At 47.1% G+C, this 19960-nt stretch overlaps 4 protein-coding genes across 6 annotated transcripts; 1 reads left to right on the top strand and 3 right to left on the bottom strand.

Moving 5' to 3' along the window:
- Positions 1-8590: 8590 nt before the first annotated feature.
- LOC111074049 (serine protease 1-like) lies at positions 8591-9414 on the bottom strand. Its single transcript, XM_022366711.2, has one exon. The coding sequence runs from the start codon at positions 9387-9389 to the stop codon at positions 8592-8594; it is 798 nt and encodes a 265-aa protein (XP_022222403.2). The 5' UTR covers positions 9390-9414; the 3' UTR covers position 8591.
- Positions 9415-9896: 482 nt separating this feature from the next.
- Positions 9897-11626, bottom strand: LOC111077380. Its single transcript, XM_022371672.2, has 3 exons — positions 11495-11626; positions 10787-11423; positions 9897-10724 (listed from the first exon to the last, which is right to left on the bottom strand). The coding sequence occupies exons 1-3, from the start codon at positions 11548-11550 to the stop codon at positions 9981-9983; spliced, it is 1437 nt and encodes a 478-aa protein (XP_022227364.2). The 5' UTR covers positions 11551-11626; the 3' UTR covers positions 9897-9980.
- A 1768-nt stretch (positions 11627-13394) lies between these two features.
- LOC111071483 (DNA polymerase iota) lies at positions 13395-17158 on the top strand. The gene is given in 3 exon segments (XM_022362901.2): positions 13395-14405; positions 14407-14919; positions 14988-17158. Coding segments are annotated over 3 exon segments (2280 nt in total). The 5' UTR covers positions 13395-13961; the 3' UTR covers positions 16311-17158.
- On the bottom strand, positions 16425-19679 carry LOC111071670 (transcriptional adapter 2B). Of its 3 annotated transcripts, none has more exons than XM_022363258.2 (4): positions 19499-19679; positions 18353-19228; positions 17940-18007; positions 16425-17870 (listed from the first exon to the last, which is right to left on the bottom strand). In XM_022363258.2, the coding sequence occupies exons 1-4, from the start codon at positions 19610-19612 to the stop codon at positions 17228-17230; spliced, it is 1701 nt and encodes a 566-aa protein (XP_022218950.1). In that variant the 5' UTR covers positions 19613-19679; the 3' UTR covers positions 16425-17227. The 3 variants fall into 3 exon arrangements, with proteins under 3 accessions (XP_022218950.1, XP_022218870.1, XP_022219019.1); XM_022363178.2 differs by having other exon boundaries at positions 16426-17870; positions 17940-18019; XM_022363327.2 differs by having other exon boundaries at positions 17667-17870; positions 17940-18089.
- Positions 19680-19960: the final 281 nt, after the last annotated feature.

Here is a 19960-nt window from a genome sequence, read left to right as displayed (position 1 = left end):
ACTCAGCCTGCACTCCGATTTCTCCCACTTTTTTGGTTTTTTGTTTTTTTCGGGGTGGGCGTTGCCGCGGAGGCTGTGCAAAGTGTAAATTTATGATCATGCGATTTTTATCGAATGTGAATGTGAAAAAGAGTACAACGTTTTTTGCACTTTATAAACCACGACAACAGCAACAAAAGCGAAGGGAACTGCTGCCAGATCGGACGGGGCTGGGGCCGGGGCCGTCGGCTGAACGCATTATTATTAATACTCGCACGCCGTCTGTCATGTTTTGTATTTAGTCAATTTTTATATGTGTGGTTTTTTTAGCACTTTATACCGGGAAAACGTAGCACAGCCTCCGCCCCATACCCACACCGCAGCACACAGCACACCCCTTTAACGCTCTCCGGTTCTGACTTAGACCTGGGTTTACGGGCTATGGCTATGGCTATGGCTATGGGTTGGTTGGTTCTTCCTTTTTGGCATTGCCGATCCATAAATCATGCGCCTTTTGGGGGTCGGCGTTTATCAAATTTTCGCACACTTGGCTTTCGAGCTTCGAGTTCTCCCAGCTGCCCCGGCTGAGACTGAGGCTGAGGCTGATGGTTGCCTGCCTGGAAAATGAGATTTTCCAAGCGCTTTTGCAAGACACGCCCCAACCGGCTGGGCAAAGACAAAAGTGCAGGAAAACGCGCCAGACCCGCTGGCGTTTCCCAACCTTTGAGCAGACACGACAATGACACGGCCCGACCTGACAGTCAGTTAGTCAGTCAGTCAGTCAGTTCGTCAGTTAGTCATTTTGGCTCACACGTGGCCAACACAGGGGCTAGAGTTGGTTGGTGGGGGGTGGGGAGGCTAGAGCAACATTAATGCGATTATTTTGTGCACTTTTGGCAAAGTTAATAAAAATTACTTCCAAGCCAGTGAATGGCATACGTCGTGAAGCACTAAAGACGCCTTAATGGGCAGGGGCAGGGGCCCCTGAGGATTTGGGGTGCCTCTCCTAACATGTAGAGACAATGACAAACCCAAAAACCCAAACCCAAAACCAATAATTTTTCATTCCCTGATACCACCCCACACCCCACACCCCACCCCGCCACTGATACACTACCCCCGTCAGATTCCAGTCCATTCATATTTCACACCAGGCTCAGGCGCAAATTTGTAGCACTAATCCGGGGGAATCTCTGTGGAGCGCAGTTCCTTCAGTGGCTCATTAACAACCCCCCCTCCCCACGGCATATTCTCAAGCAGCAGCAGCAGCGAGCGGGTGAACAGGATCAGAAGCTGGCTGCGTGATGCCGTTAATCGCATTATTTACAGCAAACAGGATCAGCGGGTTGACTCCGCTCAGAAGTCAGAAACGAGAACCCTCCCACGGGGATATCCGTGACATATGTAAAGTGTAAGCCCGTCCAAGGACGCGTTCAAGTCCAAGTCCATCCATCCCGAAGAGGGTGCTAAAGCGGCGGCGCGTGGCAGCGTGCGGTTCGTGTAATGAATATCCGCTTAGCCTTGGCCGGTGTGCCAGCTCCTGCCCCACGATGGATGATGATGCTGCAACGGTTGGTCTGGTGGTGGTGGAAACTGCAACTTGTGCTCTGCTGTGCTCTGCTCTGCTCTGCTGTGATGGGGTGCTGTAGCCTGTTGGGTGGTGGTGGGTGGTGGGTGTGGCCGTTGTGACGGGCGTGTGCGTATGGGAAATTGCCTCAGTGACTGCCACAATATGCCCATCCAAAAGAATTTTCCTCCTTTGACAGAACAAAATACAATATAAATGAGCAATCAATGGATGGATGGCTGAATGGATGGGAGACAGTGTGAGAAATCAAGGCATAAAAAACTAAAGAAAAACAAGAGGTGGAAATCACCCCACATAAACGAATTGTAACATGATCTAATTTAATCTGATTTGTACAAAAAATCAGAGATGAAAATGGAAGAGGTATAATGGAACTAAACAAGTATTCACACAGCGATGCCTGAGATCTGATCATTTTTGATTTCATTAAACACTTATCGAATGGAACATATGAATGTACATATGAATGAATGTATGTATGTATGTATGAGGATGAATATGCTCTATTGAAGGTAAAGGAACTCTCAACTCCAAGCTTTAAGCATTTCCCAAGCAGCAGCAAAACCCCACAGATCCTAACTGAAATCGCTAGCCATTCTTCCTGTCTTTCTGTGGCAGAGATTGGAAATCCCTGAGGAACCTTTCGACCAGAATTGAAACCTAAATTAAAAAATATTTTTTGGAATATATTCAAATAACAATTTGGATAAACATTTATGGTTGAGGAATTTTAGCTAAAAGTAAACGAGATTATTCTGGGACATGTCCAAAATAAATCAATATTTTCTTTTTCCTATTCCCCAATAAGAAATCTGCTGATGAGAAAATCGAAATAAAGTTTTAGGTTACTTGTATTCATTATTCATTTAACCTTGACAATCATAACTTCATAAATCTCTATCCTCTTTTTGCTGCCATAATTTCATTTCAGCAAAAGACTTCCACCCCTAATCCTCCGATCATAAACCCTAGCAAGGACATCAGCTGGGACTCGCTACTATCCACTACTGTGAGAAGTCAAAGCATTAAAAAAAAGGTCAACGGTTGCACGGCCCGAATTTAAGTCATTTCGATCAGCTAGCAAGAAGTTTTCACGCGTTTTTACCGGGAAATGCCATAAAAATAAAATGTAAGCAGTGAAAAATCTCAGCGCTGGGCAATTAACGCAGGCATTAAGTTGATACGGACAGAGAGAGAAAGTAGGGGGGAGAGAACCACTCCAGGGGAGTAATTAGTTCTTTCTCGCATTGAGATAAATGCGCTCTCTCCTTCCATCTCCATCTGCATCTCTGCCGCCATATTCCACCGATAAGTGCCCCTAGTCCTATGGGTGTTTAAAGCCTTTTTCGTTTCGTTTCGTTGATTTTTATTTGATTGTCTCGTTTTCTCTGGTGGGCGCCCATTAAGTGGGGACCAGGACCAATCCAATGATTTTTATAGGGCTTCAATAAAAAAGAAAAAAAAACAAGTAAAGAGGCTACCAAATATCAGTGGGAAATTCTGCTGGAAAACCTCTTTTATGAGGCACTAATGAACAGGCTGACAGAGAGCAGCGGGGGGAGGGAACCCAAAAGGGTGGGAGAGGCCAAGTGGCCAAGTGGCCAGGGAGCAAGTACCACCGTTCGGGCACAGATTAACATATTAAACGAAATCGATAGGCGATGCTGATAACGATAAGGATGAGGACAACGTTGCCAGTTAAAGGATATTGCGGCACAGTAGACACAGCACGTGATGCGCTAATTTTTTGTTCTGCTCTGCCTTGACACTTGCCCGCAGCAGCAGCAGCAGCCCTGCCCCAAGGGCTCAAGAAGAGGGTCAGAAGGGGGTTGTCGTCGGCGGCGCGTGTGGTCCGCCGGATATGTCAGAAGTGTCGTCGTTGATGGCACGTGACTGGCTTTAAAAAAATAACCTCCTCCCCCTGCGCAAGCACACGAACGAGCAGGAGAAACAAAGCCCCGGCGGGTGGTCCATTGTCCTTGGAAATGGGATTGAGTTTTTGGACCGGGGGGATGCCGCTGCTGCAACTGTAACCTGAGCCGCCGTCAAACAATTTCGAGCGCGATTTCGAATAAGTGGAGCAGTTAGTCGACACATAAACGGGATCATCAGCAGCTGGACAACGAGCCCAATCCCAATCCAAATCCCAGTACCGACGTGAGCCAATCAAGTGTAATGCGAGCTGCAGATTGACAAGTTCCGATTAAGTCACTTCCCATTAGCACTCATGATATCTACATATGTACATAGATATATCTTAAGTGTCTAGTGTCCCACACTGGTGACATATCGGACCTGTAGCCATCAGCTCGACTTTGCATAAGATTTTTTTCCCACATTTAAATTGTAAATATCGCTTATCATTATCGGTTTATCGTTAACACTTAGGAGTTGATCGAATTACATACTTCAACAAATTAGTGAAAACATCAACGGTAGAGGAATGTCAAAGGGTTTCCGAATTCCTCTGATTCCAAAAAAAAAATACGAGCGAATACGAATTTCATTACAACACTGAAAAGTCGCTGTATCTATCTCAACATATGAGACTTTGTGAGAAATCGAAATAGTCCGAAAATACAAATTAAATATACAATAAATACCAAGATTGATCTTTACAACGAGCAGCGATCTGTGCAATTATTTTAACCAGTTGCTCTTTCACAATTGCAACACCAACAAAAGTTGGATATTTATGACAAATGTCAGGCAAATTAATGTATCCAAAAATGTCAAATTGAATTAAGGAAAAGCAGCTTACAGTTTAATTGATCTAGCAAAGCGGAGATTTAAATTATATATAGAGGATATCCAGTTGAAATAATTTATGTAGCAGCTACGATATTTATTAAAACGTTCACTCATTTGTTAATAAACTTGAAACCTTCCCCAGAATTAGTTAAAAGCAATGCCAAACTAGCTGCAAACTTCCTAGCTCTGTGCTTAGGGCCTTTGAAAGTTGCAATAAAAATTACAAAACATATTTTTGGCTGCAATAAATGTGTATATAATTTGAGTGCAATGTAAAAGTGATTAACGATTAATGGCAGCTGCAGGGGCGTTGTTTTTCCCTCTCTTTTTTCGTTGTATAAGTATGTATAGGTATGTATGTATGTATATCGTGTATAATTTCTGCTTATCCCCAGCCTCCTTGCAAATGCAAAAATATGCAACAACCAGAAGAAACCGTAGCAACAAAAATAACAACTGCCAGCTCATAATGGCCACAAGAAGTGGAGGTTGTAGTGGTTTCTGTTTGGAACTGAAGCAAAAAGGCGCAACCTGATTGGATCTCTCCACTTGCAGCGACAGCAGCAGGAGCAGGAGCAACAGCAACAGCAACTGCCACAAACCCGAGCCAGAGCCCGCGCTGGAGTTGGAGTTGAAGCCAGAGACTGGAGCCATGGAGCCCCATTGGGCCAAAGAGAGACAGAGAGAAGAGACAGAGCGAAGAGAGAGAGAGAGATAGAGAAACGAACTGATGCAGATGCAACGTGATGCTTGTTGGTAATAAAATTGGTGCTTAAACGAATCCACTCACAGCCATTTAGCAATATCAGACATGGCTGTAAAATTAACAGAGCAACACAGCGATGCGGCCAGAGCGTGGCGCGGCAATCCACCGTGGATTGCCTGCATCCAGGGAATGGAACGGAACGGAACGGCCTCCAGTGCCATCCGTGCAATTATTTCCTCTCCTTGCAGTTGTTGCAGTTGCCGTTGCCGTTGTCGTTCCCCCCGCGTTAATGATGCACGAGGAGCAGAGGAGCCGCGCTGGCAGAAGAGAGTTGAGAGGTTGGGTTGTAAAAATGGCAGACTGGTTCTGTTGCCGCTCCACTCGAAAGTTGCGGCCAGCAACCAGCCATTGCGTCTGCAATGCTCCAGCATCCAAGAGGCCCCAAAACACTTAGCAACACCCACTTTTGCGATCACGACCAGCGCTACGCTGCTTCGGTGTACTCTGGCCAGTACTCTGCCCGGCCAGACCCCAGACTCCAGACCCAAGCACAGTGTCTGCAGATCGTTCGAAAAGTATAGCCAAAATAAACAAGATGATCAATTCAATAAGAGGACGCTTATGTGCCTGCACAGAGCACTGTTCAAACTTCTGGGCTGAGGCTGTCCAGAAATTTCTGATTAAAGACGAATAAACTTTTCTGTATTGAGATTTTGGAAATTCTGACAGGCTGAACCTGTAGATGTAGCTGTAGCTGTTGCTGTTGCTGGAAACTGGCCACATGATCGACTGTTGCACGATCGCATTAATTTATTAATTTAATGGCAAAAACGTTATGGCCAGGAGGGAGCGGAGGAACGGGAGAGAGGGAGAGAGAGAGGTGCATCCTACCCAGAGGCGCACACACACACGGGGCGTTTCTAACAATTTTATGCCAGATGAGCGCCTAAATGATCGCGATCGCAAAAGTTACCTGCCCGCCGCCTGTCCATGGCCCAGTGCTGCTGCTTCCCATGCCCAAGCCCATACCCACTGGTACGTACACAGTGGTACAGCATCCATCCAGCGGGCGAGCAACGTGCGTCCACTTAAGCTGCAGACAATCTTCATTATGGCCACTGCAGGGCACACACAGGCTTCCACTCCGACCCCAGCGACCAGACCCCAGACCCCAGACCACCGTCCCCATCCAATTCGGACTCGGGCTTGGACTCCATCTGCAGCGCCGATTGGGGAGATATGTATGTACGGTCATACCTCAAGCTCTGATCCTGCCTGATGGCTCCCACATCCCTGCTCGCCGCTCCCCACGCCCCACTCCATGCCCGGCACCGATCCGCGCCGGTGTGGTTCGCCAGCTGAGGTGTTTATTAAGGTGTAATGCAATTTTTCATATTTCATTTCGCTTTGTGCCATTCCCTTTCCTGCCAGCATCTCCGTTTTCCCTGCGGATCTGGCGTGGGCGGAGCAACTGGAAAATTGCAATAATATGGCCCGAGTATCTTTCTTTCTTTATTTCTTTCGTTGCTGCTTTTGGCCCAAAACAGCAACAAATAAAAATGGATGCACAATGCAGGCCAGCAGCAGCAGCAGCAACAGCAGCAACAGCAACAGCAATGGTCGAGGGAGAGCAAAAAGTGTGGCAGCATGTTTGAGGTTTTCGCTTTTCCGACATAAATAATGGCCATAAATTGAGCATGGCCGGAGCTAAAAATTCAGTATTTATAGCCAAATGATAAAAATAAGATTTATTAACATTCTGCAGCCCCCTCAGCACACACACACACACACACACCCTCTGAAACCCCAACAAAAAAGCTTTGGCAGGGAGACCTGGTCCTGGACCGGGACCGGAGCCAACGTGGCGCGAGAACATCCGTTTCGTTTCGCCGTGTGGATGATCCTGCATTCTGTGTGTCTGTGTGTGTGTGTGTGTGTGTGTGGGAGTGGGTGTAGCCACCGTTCCACCTAAGGAGCCTCCTGTGTGCAATTCAGAGGAAAAATTAACGCTTGGTTGGAGCAGGAGGAAGGAAGCCACGAACAGTGAGAATGAGTGGGTAGGGGCAGCTGGGAAATCCAGGCAACTAATTAGCTTTTAGCCTCATTGCAAATTCACAAGAAGCCAGCTGAGAAAGAGAAAGAAGAACTCGAGGTATGGGCGGTGGCTGAGATGAGGAGTGGCATACATACATACATACATAAGTGTCGCCCTGGCAGCTGGAGCTCATTAGCAGCCACTGAAACCCAACGAAGAAATGCATTTCACACTTTTCCCGCTGCAAGCAATTCACGCGAAGATATTTGTGGCATTCCAGCAAGTTTTTTTTTTGGATCTTTACGGCTGCTCCATAAAAAATGGACATCAATATACGAGTAGTTTTAGTCTCGTTATTAAATCGTATCATTAAGATTTAAAATAAACAAAACAAACAAGATTAAAAAAAATGACATAAATACCCCTTTTAAATATGAAACAAAAAAAATGAAAGACCCAACGATTTCCCAGGCCAAATTTAGGCGTTTGGCAATTAGTGGAACGCACCGCACCGCCTGCAGCGGACTGTGGCTACAAACGAGGCGGCTATAAGCCAGGCTCGGCACTGTTTGCCCCAGATGTGAGTGTGGTGTAGTGTGCGTGTGTGTCAGTGTGTGTGTGTGTGTGCTCCAATAACGACAAAAATCAAGCAGAAGGAACAACCACAAGAGCAGCCAGAGCTGAGCTGAGCTGAACTGAGCTGAGCTGAGCTGAAGACGCACACGCTGGCTGATTTTAATCAAATTCACAGCATTGTTTGCCTGTCAAGCAGCCAGCGGGGCGATTATCACAGGCGCAGGACGAAGACCAGGCCAAGTAGGAGGAGTGGACGACAAGGCAAAGGTCTGTCTGGTAAATTCCAAGCACATTTCATACGACACCACAGGCAATACCTTGCCACAGCAACAGCCATAAAGCCACGCTGCGCTGAGCTGCGCTGCTCTGCTCCACATTCTGGGGCCCGAGCCATGGACGCGCGCGTGACCACAACAGCCGTCAGTGTGCACACACATACACAAACACCCAGCCCCCCTCCCATCACCACCCACTCAGCTCGGACAAGACTGGCCCCAAAAAAAAAAGCACCTCGCGCCTTTATTATGTACTAGAATAAACCAATATAAAACTCATGAATATCATTAAAAAGCGCGGCAACTCACTCGTAAACTTATTGTAATAACAATAAATGCGATGGCAGGCTACAAGTTCCTAAATGTTAATTGGAGAGCCACATTTCAAATATCCAACGGACAAAACTCTTAGGGGCAACACTGACGTCACTGGAGTGCCAGAACCCTGTATGACTATCTGGCAGCCCTACTTTGCATTGGCGTTGCCGTACTCGATTTATCGACTGTTTTATAATCGAATCGATTTGAAAATAAACCGCCAAGACTCGGTTTGCGTTCGAATCATTGTTATTGGCATGTTCCCATAGCTCTGCCAGTCGAAATGTTCAACAGTTGTTTTTTTGCATAATCTTTTATTGAAGGATCCCAAACTAAATATGGGAATATCTCTCAGTGGACTCTTTAGTAGGAGATGCCGGTGTTGTCGCGGATCCATTCCAAGTAGCCGGTGACGCGGCTGAAGACGGCTGGGTGACCAGACTGGCAACCAGCGGCAGAGCCGAAGGAGGTCACTCCCACCAGGCGGTTGCCGTCATGGGTGACCAATGGGCCGCCAGAGTCGCCTCCGCAGGTGGACTTTCCACCGTTGGTGTTGATGCAGATCATGTTGTCGTGGAGAGACCAAGTGCGGCTGCACTCGCCCTGATCCATGATCTGGACATCGACGCACTGCAGCCAGTCGGGGAGTGGGCTGCCGTCGTAGGTGCCGCCCCAGCCAGAGGCAACAGCCCAGGCTCCGGCGTAGCTGTTGTAGCGATCGTTGAAGCTGGGCAGCTCAACCTTGTTGACCAGATGCCAGAAATCGACATGGGGAGTACGGATCAGGGAGATGTCGTTGTGCAGGTTGCCACTGTTGTAGTGGTGGTGCTGGACGATGTCGTTGCGGTGCACCCAGTGGGTGTACTGGGGCTGGGTGCGGAAGCTGGCGCCGTAGTTGATGGTCACAGATTCGGCTCCGTTCGTGCAGTGAGCAGCAGTCAGGACCCAGGTGTTGCCAATGATGGAGCCACCGCACCACCAGTTGCCGTTACCGGCGAAGGACAGACCAACAATGTACGGAACTTTGCCCTCGTAGGCATTGTACCCGTTGGTGATTCTGCCCTCAATGTCCTTGACTGGGACAGGGGTCTGCTTCTGCAGGGGAGTGGGGACAGCGCTAGCTGCGGCCACAGCCAATGCCAGGAATACGAACAGTTTCATCTTGAACAAGTGCTGAAACTCATGCCTTTCCCGAAACTCGGCTACGTTTTTATACTGGCGAAGCCGCCTTATCGTAAGATTCACTGGCAATAAATTTTGCAAAAGTTTCATTCATGAAAGTCTTGCGGCTGATAAGGTGTCTTCGAGTGGACCTTTTATTAAAATTATGGCCAGCACTCACTCGGACATTGTTCGTGGTTCATATGTGTAATGCGTTGCGTCTGCATGATTAACTCAAAGATTACATATTCAGCAGCTTGCAGAAGCCTGCCTATGATCATATATTCTAGTATTGATAACCGGTGGTCTGTTTTATTATACATATGTACACCTTTATAAATAGCTGCCATAGGAAGGAACGATAGAGGAACCAGCACAAGTACAGATTACTTTTGGAGTTCGGAAAACTTCAAAAAATCCTAGAAAACTGAAAGGCGACGATCGAGTGTACATTTAAAAAAAAAAACCAGATACAAAAGTCATTTCGTTCATTTTATTTATTTTATTCTCTAAAAATATATTTAAAATTGTTTTGCTTTTGGCATGGCACTGTGCGGAAGGCCCTTCAGTGGAACACGACAAGTACTACTCCTACTCATCCGATGTGGACAATTCGTCATCGTCATCGGCGGAGGTCAGGCAGCGCTGCCATGCATGTGAGTCCATGGCGGTCAGGCGGCTCTCCCATGAGGATGAACTCAAGCAGAGTTGTGATAGGGCATCCGAAGTGTCTTCGTAGCTGCTTGACAAACTGGTGGTGGACGTGTCCTTGGACAACTCCGAAATCTGTGAGGATGTGGAGCTATGGAGATCGGAGAACGACGACTGAACGCTCTCCGAGGCCGAACAGATAGCGCGCTCAGTATCCGGCTCATCCACACAGCTAATGCAGACGTCGAGATTGGTTTTCTCATTTTGCAACATAAACATGTATTTTGTGTACTCCTCCCACGACACAAAGGACATATTCGGTATGGTTGCGCATACAGGGCGATGGTACTCGCAGCGCGCATCGATCATCCAACGGCGAGGGCTAAGGAGCTTCATCCGGGTCACTGCCAGCCTCTCCTTCAGACAGTCCGGTTGCTTCAAAGTGGTTGTCAACAGGCTGCTGTAGAACATGGCATCGGCCAGGATCTTCTTAAACTCGGGCAACTGTATGAACACATCCAGGATATCTCCGAACGGACCGGTCTGCGTGCGACACGGCAGCGTGAACTTCCTCAGCATGAGGATGGACATAAATCCATAGCGGATGCTCTTGAGGATCTTGCCAATGCTGGCATGACGCATGGGCCACTTGTATCTCAGCCAGCAGAGGGCACCATAAAAAACCTTTGCAATAAATAAAATGTCGATGAATGTTCCAGAACAGAACTGACCAGATAAAAACTCACTTCCATTTCGGAGTTGACTGCCAACCGACTGGACTTTAGCAGCAGCCACACTTGAAGCTCACTCAGCTCCAAGTACTGAGGGGAGGAGAAGATGACCACCGTGCACTTGGATATGCGAGTCACCATTAATTTCTGCAGTTCCAGAATCTCATGAATTTCGCTCGACCCGCACATCATCTTGAATGCATCGTATTCCATCAGGTTCTTCTTGTCCAGTAGCTTCCACATCTCGTGGAGCAGTTCGGGAATGGCCAGGAATCGAGCCGCTCTAAGAAGTGATAGATCAAAGCTCTGCACAAAGCTGCACTCGCCATGCATCCAGCAGTATATTTGATCGAATGCACGAGATGCCAGCTCTGGTGTCTCGAAGTGCAGGCAGTCCTTTTTCATATGCTCTTTAAGACGTTCCGAAAAAAGCGAAAGAACCACATCGTGGCACAGGAAGCGCACCCCGTCCACGTTCACAATGGTGGAACGACTGCTTTCGATGTGCTTCATAACCACGTCCATCACGCTATCCTTGTTCTTCAGTGGAATTAATGTCTTGGGGCATTGTGCTCTCGACTTTTCAAACTCGGCGGAGTGCTTTTTAAAAGCGTCCAACTGCTCTGTGATATTGGTATTGCCAGGATCAAGGCTGCCAGGATAAGTCACGATTAAACACGAGCATGTATATTGGCCGTCATCGAGTCAAAAGTTTATACTTACGCGGTAATTCTGCGTGGTTTTATTTCCCAGCAATTTACATTCTTTATCCGAAACATAATTTCTGCTCATGAAAAAAAGGTGCGTGCAATATGTCCAATGACGTTTTTGTGATTTGAGAATGTATCGTTTATATATTGTATTGTTTGATTAATCAAATTTTACGCAGCAAACTAGATTAGAGATGAAAAGGAGCATTTGCAAACAGTCATTTTCCGTGCTTTAACTCAAGGTTTTTAATATAACGCTGTTAAGTGCGCTAAGTTTATTTTTTTCGTCGGTATATTAAGGGATTATTTTTATGTAACTTTAACATATTTTACGCTTTAAAGGTGAAAGATGTCGGCGGTCATTTTTGTTTTGTAAGTAAAGAGAAGAATGGAGCTACAAGGAGCCTTTGCAAACAGTATTATTTTCCGCGGTTTAACAAAGGGTGCTTAGCTTTTTAAATAGATGGGTGTTAAGTGGGTTAAGTCTATTTATTTTTATCGGCGCGGTCACTCTAACCTGCATCCTCTTTAAAAAAAATAACTTAAGAATTAGAGCTGTCACTCGACAAAACAAATCAAGTTATTTTTCCAAATATTAAGACACATTTCAAATTGACCGCCAAACTCAATTTAGCGCACCAAAAATACTGACATTTTTCGCTCTCAATTCGTGGAGAGTTTTCAAAATTTGCTCTCAATTCGTTCCCGTATGATACATTTGATTTGTATGGGAAAAATTTCAGCAGCATGGGGAAATGAAGTAGCAGCATTGTTGTGCAACTTTGGCACGGAATGAGCAACAATCTGCATACCTTGGGAAAATGGATATTATGGACTTGAGATATTGTTTGTTATATCAGGCTCCAAGTAATGCAGAAACTACTCAGTCTCTTATTAAAAGACATCAACGAAATTTTGTAGCTCATGGGTACCAATAATAGGTATCAGAACCGGGATAAATGTATATATAAAACACAAAACATATGCATAGATAGGTAAAAAATAACTCAATTTTACGAAAATGCAATATTAATGTTTCAAAGCAGCCTGAAACAACAAATTTAACATATCAATTAAAGAAAATAAGGTATACCAAAGCCCATACGCATAGAAGAAACTTGGTTGACCAGCAACAATGACGTTACATTTAGTCAACATTTAAGTTTTATGCTTTGACCGTTTTTGTTTGAACCTTAATATGTAAACAATCCAATGAAAAAGAGTTCTAAAAACTAACCAATCCTGAACAAAATTTATGTATCTATCGGATAAAATTATTTTTTTACGGCTGAGAGGGCCAACTATCTAGTAATATTAAACTGAATATCAAAATTGACGAATTTCATATCACAAAATATCACGGTATGGCAGCCCGCAGCAACTACGAATTGCACGAGTCTGGCAACGCCACAAAACGACGACAAATTCGTTTTATGCTGTTTTTGTTTGAACCTTAATATTTAAATAATCCAATGAAAAAGAGTTCTAAAACTAACCAATCCCTGAAGGAAATTTATGTATCTATCGGATAAAATTATTTGTTTAGGGCTGAGAGTCCCAGCTAGCTGGTAATATTAAACGGAATATCAATATCGAGGAATATCAACGTCGAATGTTTTGAAAAAACAATCGATACTATCGTGATAGCTCTAATAATTATTAAAACACCATTGAAACCTTTTAGGAACTTGTCCATTGTAAAAATTAGATGCCTCCTGTCGATTTGTTTACAAATTTGTCTTCGTATTTTATAGAAGCCAATCCAAACATATCAAAAGCACAACGACTGTAGCTCGATAATATCATGATAGTCGCAAAACCGTCGATAGTAGAGACTAGCAGTAAAATATCGATACTAACGATAGTGCCCTCGATGGTTTGACACCTCTATTTTATGGTAAATTTAAAATAATATTGAACCTTATAATTGTGTGCTACTTAGGCGTAAACACGACTACACACTCGATGAATAATAACATTCCAATTAAGTGTACCACAGTGCCTGTTTTTGAGGAAGACACATCCGCGTCCGGAGAAATTCTGGTGTTTTCTCGACTATTAACTAATGCGTCATCGCAGCAACAACAGAAAAATGTGCAATATTGTTGTTAAACTAAATGTTTAGCCGGCACAAGCTCCTGAGCTGTGCCTACGTCATGTTTCATGTGTCGGGTTGGTTGTTTGATTAGAAAGTCGGCTTCGGCCATTGTTAATGAAAGAGCGCGGGGAGCGAGGGGCGCACGCAACAGTGGAAGATTTCACGTCAAGGCGAAACGTACCGCAGCGCACCGCACCACACCCCCGGTCCATAGCCAGCAACAGCAGCAGCTGTTGTACGAGGGACCGACTGCTGCTCTCTCTTGTGACTTGCTTTGTTTGGATGCCAAACATTTTCAATGAAAAATCCTCGACTTGCATCATTCACTATTTCGCCATCCATTTATTTCGCCCTCCTCCTCCCATTGCAGCCGCTTTGAATCATGGATTTCACCAGCGTGCTGGCTAAGAGCGAAGCGCATCAGCGCACCATTGTACACCTCGACATGGACTACTTCTACGCCCAGGTGGAGGAGATACGGGACCCCACGCTGCGCACGAAAGCCTTGGGCATCCAGCAGAAGAATATCGTGGTCACCTGCAACTATGTGGCGCGTGCTCGGGGCGTGAACAAGCTCATGCTCATCACCGAGGCTCAGCGCCTGTGCCCGGATTTGGTGCTGGTCAATGGCGAAGACCTCGCGCCATACCGTCTCATGTCGCAGAAGATCTTCGATTTGCTCCTCAACTACACTCCCATGGTGGAAAAGCTCGGATTCGATGAGAACTTCATGGATGTGTCGGCCCTGGTGGAACTTCGGCAAGCCCATGCCGCCGAGGCGCAACAAAAGCCGCCAGTCGGACACACTTATCCGGCCGATGGCACTCCCGTTGACCACCTGCTCCTGCGGCTGTGCCCAGCGCCTGGCGATTGGCACCCGAATTGCTCAGGAAATACGCGAGGAGCTGAAGCTGCGGCTGGGTATAACCTGTTGCGCGGGAATCGCGTACAACAAGCTGTTGGCCAAACTGGTGGGCAGCAGCCACAAGCCCAACCAGCAGACCGTCCTGGTCTCCACATATGCGGAACAGTTCATGCGCGAGCTGTACGATCTGAAGCGTGTGACGGGTATCGGCCAGAAAACGCAATGCCTGCTCCTGGAGGCGGGTATGTCTACGGTGGAGCAGCTGCAACAATGTGACATGGACGTTATGCGCAAGAAGTTCGGCTTCGAGACAGCCACCAAGCTGAGGGACTTGGCATTTGGCCGCGATTCGAGTACGGTTCGTCCCACCGGCAAGCCGAAGACCATTGGCATGGAGGATGCCTGCAAGCCCATATCCGTGTGCACAGATGTGGAGGAACGGTTTCGCATGCTGCTCATAAGGCTAATCGAGCAGGTATGTTGTTGATTAAATAGACATTTATGAGAAGCAATGACTTATTATCTCCCCTGCCATTTGCTCAGGTGGCCGAAGACGGACGCATCCCCATTGCCATCAAGGTTGTGCTGAGGAAATTTGACTCGCAGAAGAAAAGCAGTCACCGTGAGACGAAGCAGGCAAACATCTTGCCCTCCCTATTTAAGACCTCAATGTGCGCGGGCGAGATGGGAGTGAGCAAAGTGCAGATGGTGGATGGGGCACAGGATAAGCTTCTCAAGATCGTAATGCGACTGTTCGAGCGCATCGTTGACCTAAATAAGCCATTCAATATCACCCTAATTGGATTGGCCTTCTCCAAGTTCCAGGAGCGCAAGGTGGGCTCCTCATCCATAGCCAATTTCCTCATCAAGAAGGCAGATTTGGAGGTGCAGTCAATAACGTCACTGACCAACACGAGTCTCACAAGTCCAACGGCAGAGAGTCCGACCTCCGATGAGTCGGCATTCCGCTCCTCGCCGACCACCTTCAAGCCGAGTGATCAGTTCTATAGGCGACGCGCCACCACAGCCTCGCCAATTCCCATGCTGCTGGACAACGGCTCCGAGTCGGCGGCCACCAACTCGGACGTTAGTGATTTCTCCGAAACGGAGGTGGAGCCATCGCCAAAGAAGAGCCGCATTGGTCGCATGCTGGTCTCGAAGCGCAGTCGTTTGGCGGGGGACGTGATGGACACCGCTGCCGATGTGGCGTCGCCCAGCAAACTTCGTGTCTGTGATCTGCGTCTCAACTCTCGCGACAGCGAAAAGGATTTCCCCATGAGTCCCATTGCCAGCACCACCACTCCATCCACGTCGGCTGGCGGCTGCTCCGCGGGTGCTCCACGATTCCGAACAGTACAGCCGCCCAACACGCTGCTAAATCGGATCGATGGAAGCCTTCGCTTCATGTCCACGCGCACTGCCCGTCGGATTAGCTCGAACGCCAGCTCGACAGCCTCGTCGCCACTGCCCTCGCCCATGGATGATTCCATGAGCGCACCCTGCACGCCGACATCAGCACCCGATTCGTTTCCAGCGCCCAACAATAATAGCTGCATAGCCAGCGAAGGCAGCACCACAGCCAGCGTCCACGCCAATAAAGTTCTAACGGATATTGCCTGCCCAGCTGGTGTCGATGCCGAAGTTTTCAAGGAACTTCCTGTGGAGCTGCAAAACGAGCTAATTGCATCCTGGCGCAGTTCTCTGGTGGCAGCAGTGGAGCAGACGACGGCAGCTACCACAACGGCGAATAGTGCGGCCACAGCAAGAGCGGGTGGCGGTGGCGTCGCACCAGCAACGGCCAGCGCTGGTGCCCGGAGTCGACCCGAGAAGAACACGCTGTATCGCTATTTTTTGAGGAATAAGTGATGCAGTGCATCGGCAGTTGCTGTTGCTGTTGCCGTTTCTGTTGCAGTTGCTCCACAGGCATCACACATCGTTGTTAGTTGTAAGAGAAACCCAATTGAAAAATCCGTTTATATATATATATTAAATTTTTGTAGGTATACGGTTACACATAATTGTTATTTGATAGGGTGCTAAATTGGACGAGCTTATGCTAGGATATATCATCATCATTATTATCATTCTGTAAGATACAAATATGAATACTCAGCGCAACAAACTGATTGCTCGAGACTAACACTAACGATTTGGCCGACTATATATAGACATCCATGGAGAATATCAATATCTCATGAAATACAATGATCCTAGCATGGACAGGCAGTCCGTGGCAGCTGAGAGCTCTGCGATTATTATACATACATTATACATACAAATTCATTGTTGCACATTTGCAATAGATTTATTCTCTTCATTTACAATTTCATTATCTTTATACATTATTCAATTGGTTGGGGTTGTGGCCTACTTACGCATAGATAATACAAAAGATCTGAACCTTGATCGGGCGCCTACGCTAGAGACGACGACACCATTTCTCCTTACACGAAGGAACAACATTTTAGCTAATTTAATGAAGGGGATGGGTAGGGGACACAAAAGTGTCTGAACGTCTGAGCCTGACTTGATACAAGTGAGATCTAAATACATAATGGATTTAGTTTTTATTTGTTTGTATTTTTTTGTTTTGTTTCTTTGTAGTTTCACCTCGAAATGATGGCAACAAAAGTTGAACAGTCGAAAATTGTTGTCTTTTATAATTTATACATACTAAACGCCGCTTTCAAAATAAAAGTGAAGTCCCTAAGTCAGCAAATGTGTTTAGCATTTTACCTACCATCCGATCATTGATGGGCGGGGGGCGGCAAAAGGGGGGACATTCAATGGCTCAGCCAGCCGCATTTGATAAAGAACTTACGCAGTGAGATTTCCATGGGGCTGCCCAACGATGGCGCTCCACTCAGACAGACCGTTTTCAGGGAGAGGTAGGTGGTGGGTGTGATATTGAGTTTCTTGCACAATTCCTGCTCGTTGTGGCTAAGCAGGTTGCTGCCCAGCGGCTGGGGCAGGTGTTTAAGCTCCTCCAGTTGTGTGCGTAATTTAAAGCTCATGCTGGGCACCGCCTGCTCCTCGGACGTATTATGGCTTCCGCTGCTGCCGACGACCTCGCTTGGATGCATTGGCTGGTTGTTTTTGGACAGTGGTGGATGCTGCTGCTGCTGAAGTTGTGGGCTTCCCTTCGCTGATGTCGTTGGCAGATTCGCCTGCGCTGCCATCGTCGTAGCCGTGGAAATCGCTCCCGTCATCGCTGTTGTGCCCGAGTCCAATGTCGTCCCCGTCCCCGACACCATCTCCGCCCCCGTTGTTGTTGTCGGCAGCGTCGTAGCTGCCGACGATACCCGACAGTTATCCAAGTAGTTTCTGCTGGGCAATAATGCGCCGGAGCAGGTCGGGTCGACGGTGTGGTGCGTGTTTCTTGGTGCGATTGAACTTGAGCTTGCCTCGGCGCCGCTTGACATTTCGCTAATAAAGGTGGAACAGCGTTATAGAAAGAGGAACGCACACGCTGCCAATTGTATTCCAAGTACTTACGCCTTTCTGAGATTCGGTTGTGGGGAGAGCAAGGAAGAGCTTGGCGGCCGAAGATTTCCATTGGAGGGCTGCGTGAGGTCCTGTGGTTAAACATTGTCTTATACAACCATTCAAACGCTCGCTGTTTGGTGCGTTGATAATACAGAGGAGCTGAATATCGTGAGAACAAGACGGGAAAGCGATCGTAAGTTTGGTACAGGAATGGAATGAACAAAGCAGCGCACACACGATATTCAACTCGTCATGCATTTTCATTGGACGAGCGCACACAACCAGGGAATTAAATTGTAACAATAGCAGCCTGCATTCAATATCTACTTAAACTATCAACATATATACAGAAATGTGGCTGCAACTGATTTCAATTGCATTCCCTGACGCGTTGTATGCCCATTTAGCGGGCTCGCACTTACAGTCTTGCCATGACCATAGGGTCCTGTGGATCGGTGCGATGCCATTGCCGCATGCTGCTCGAAGTGCACACATTCATCGATTTTGGTGAGACCGTTGTAGCGATAGCGATACAGCTCCGACTGCCGGATCCGCAGCTCCTTCTCGCGCTCCAGGGAGGCCAGCAGACGCTCGTACTCGTTGCAGGTGTAGAACTGGGCGTAGACGCGAAACCGATCCCGAAACTCCTTCTGCTCCTTGGTGAGGCCTTGGTGCAAGGCATAATTGCGGTTGCGGAAGAAATTTGAGACCAGCTGATAGTCGCGCACCATTCGCTTGCGGCGGGCCCGTTCGCGGAGCCGTCGCGTGTAAATGTCCACGTGAGCCAGCTTCAGCATAACGTCCACCTCGGTGTCCTCTGAGCTGAGCGTAATGTTGGAGATCAGCTGCTCGGCTGTGGGATCGTACTCGCGCTCAAAGCTGTCCCTGTTGGGCATGTAGCCCAGCTGCATAGCCTCGTCGGAGTTGATCTCCAGAGGTGGCAGACTGGCCATGGCACTGGCGCCCAGCGAACCGCCATCATCGTCGCCCGTGTGGTCGATGAGACGCGGACGCTGGGACTGGGCCGGCGTCCATGTGGCACGGCCAATTGTGCCATTGACGAATTTATTTACATACTCCTCTTTGGCATCTTCCGCCGACTTGGTCTCAATGTGTTTGCTGATGTCCTCCCAGTTGCCGAAGCCGTACTGCTCGATGGCATCCAGCAGACGAATCTCCTCGCGGGCCGTCCACGCTCCCTTGCCACGGAACACACTCAGTATGGAGGTGCCCGTGTCCATGAACTGATAGGCATGATTGTTCTGATGGGCCCCGATCTCTGCACCAGACGCGAAGCACTACAACAAAATTAAAACGTAAATACTTGCTGCGCATTCAGTAAACAGCTGTTATTTTTAAACAACATTGTGAAATCGCCGGCTACATACATATGTATGTATATATATATATGTATGAATGTACTATGAACTTTTGCATGAGTCAGTGTTAACAGTTCCAGAGCGGTGCTAACAGAGGCATCACTATGGTACGTCGTGTATCGATGTGGGCGCCTGTACATTTACTGTACACTGTATTCATGTATGTACATATGTATGTGTGTCACTTACTTGCAGACATAAATCGAAGTTTTCACACTCTGCACAATGCACCCGAATACCCTGGATGTCGTCCTGGCAATTGGTGCAATTATATTTAGTAAATAGATCCGCAATTGTGGTCATTATGGCTTTTTTTAAAGTGGAAAAAACCACATAAATGTTTGTGCCAGTGTGACCGCGAATTTATTGATCAAATATACCGTCTGACACTCAGGAAAATACCGAAATATACTTTGTCATTGTCATAATATACCGCAAATAAACCGAGCAAAAACTGAAGTTAGGCAACTTAACCCACTTTTATTTAAACAGTTTAGCCGCAGTTAGGTTCCTCTTTAATTACAAAATATAATACCCTCAACTGCGCTGAAAATGATCAAGTTTCATAATATTCATGCGTAAATTTAAATACCTCCTGGCACACCAGCAAAACCAACAGGGTTGTCACGTCGCCGCAAACACTGTCGCTCC

The sequence above is a fragment of the Drosophila obscura genome, unplaced genomic scaffold (genome assembly GCF_018151105.1).
Source record: "Drosophila obscura isolate BZ-5 IFL unplaced genomic scaffold, ASM1815110v1 contig_150, whole genome shotgun sequence".
NCBI lineage: Eukaryota > Metazoa > Arthropoda > Insecta > Diptera > Drosophilidae > Drosophila > Drosophila obscura.
The sequence above is the reverse complement of the archived record's forward strand: the minus strand, read 5'-3'. Positions and strand labels throughout refer to the sequence as shown.

Bases quoted from the DNA above. Each gene is read 5' to 3' on its own strand.
- LOC111074049 (XM_022366711.2), bottom strand. From the start codon at position 9,389: ATGAAACTGTTCGTATTCCTGGCATTGGCTGTGGCCGCAGCTAGCGCT.
- LOC111077380 (XM_022371672.2), bottom strand. From the start codon at position 11,550: ATGTTTCGGATAAAGAATGTAAATTGCTGGGAAATAAAACCACGCAGA. The intron at 11,424-11,494 runs GTAAGTATAAAC...TTATCCTGGCAG, and splicing joins AAACCACGCAGAATTACCGC to CCTTGATCCTGGCAATACCA. The intron at 10,725-10,786 runs GTGAGTTTTTAT...TTTATTGCAAAG, and splicing joins CAGTCAACTCCGAAATGGAA to GTTTTTTATGGTGCCCTCTG.
- LOC111071670 (XM_022363178.2), bottom strand. From the start codon at position 19,612: ATGACCACAATTGCGGATCTATTTACTAAATATAATTGCACCAATTGC. The intron at 19,229-19,498 runs GTAAGTGACACA...ATTTTGTTGTAG, and splicing joins ACTTCGATTTATGTCTGCAA to TGCTTCGCGTCTGGTGCAGA. The intron at 18,020-18,352 runs GTAAGTGCGAGC...GTTTAACCACAG, and splicing joins CCTATGGTCATGGCAAGACT to GACCTCACGCAGCCCTCCAA.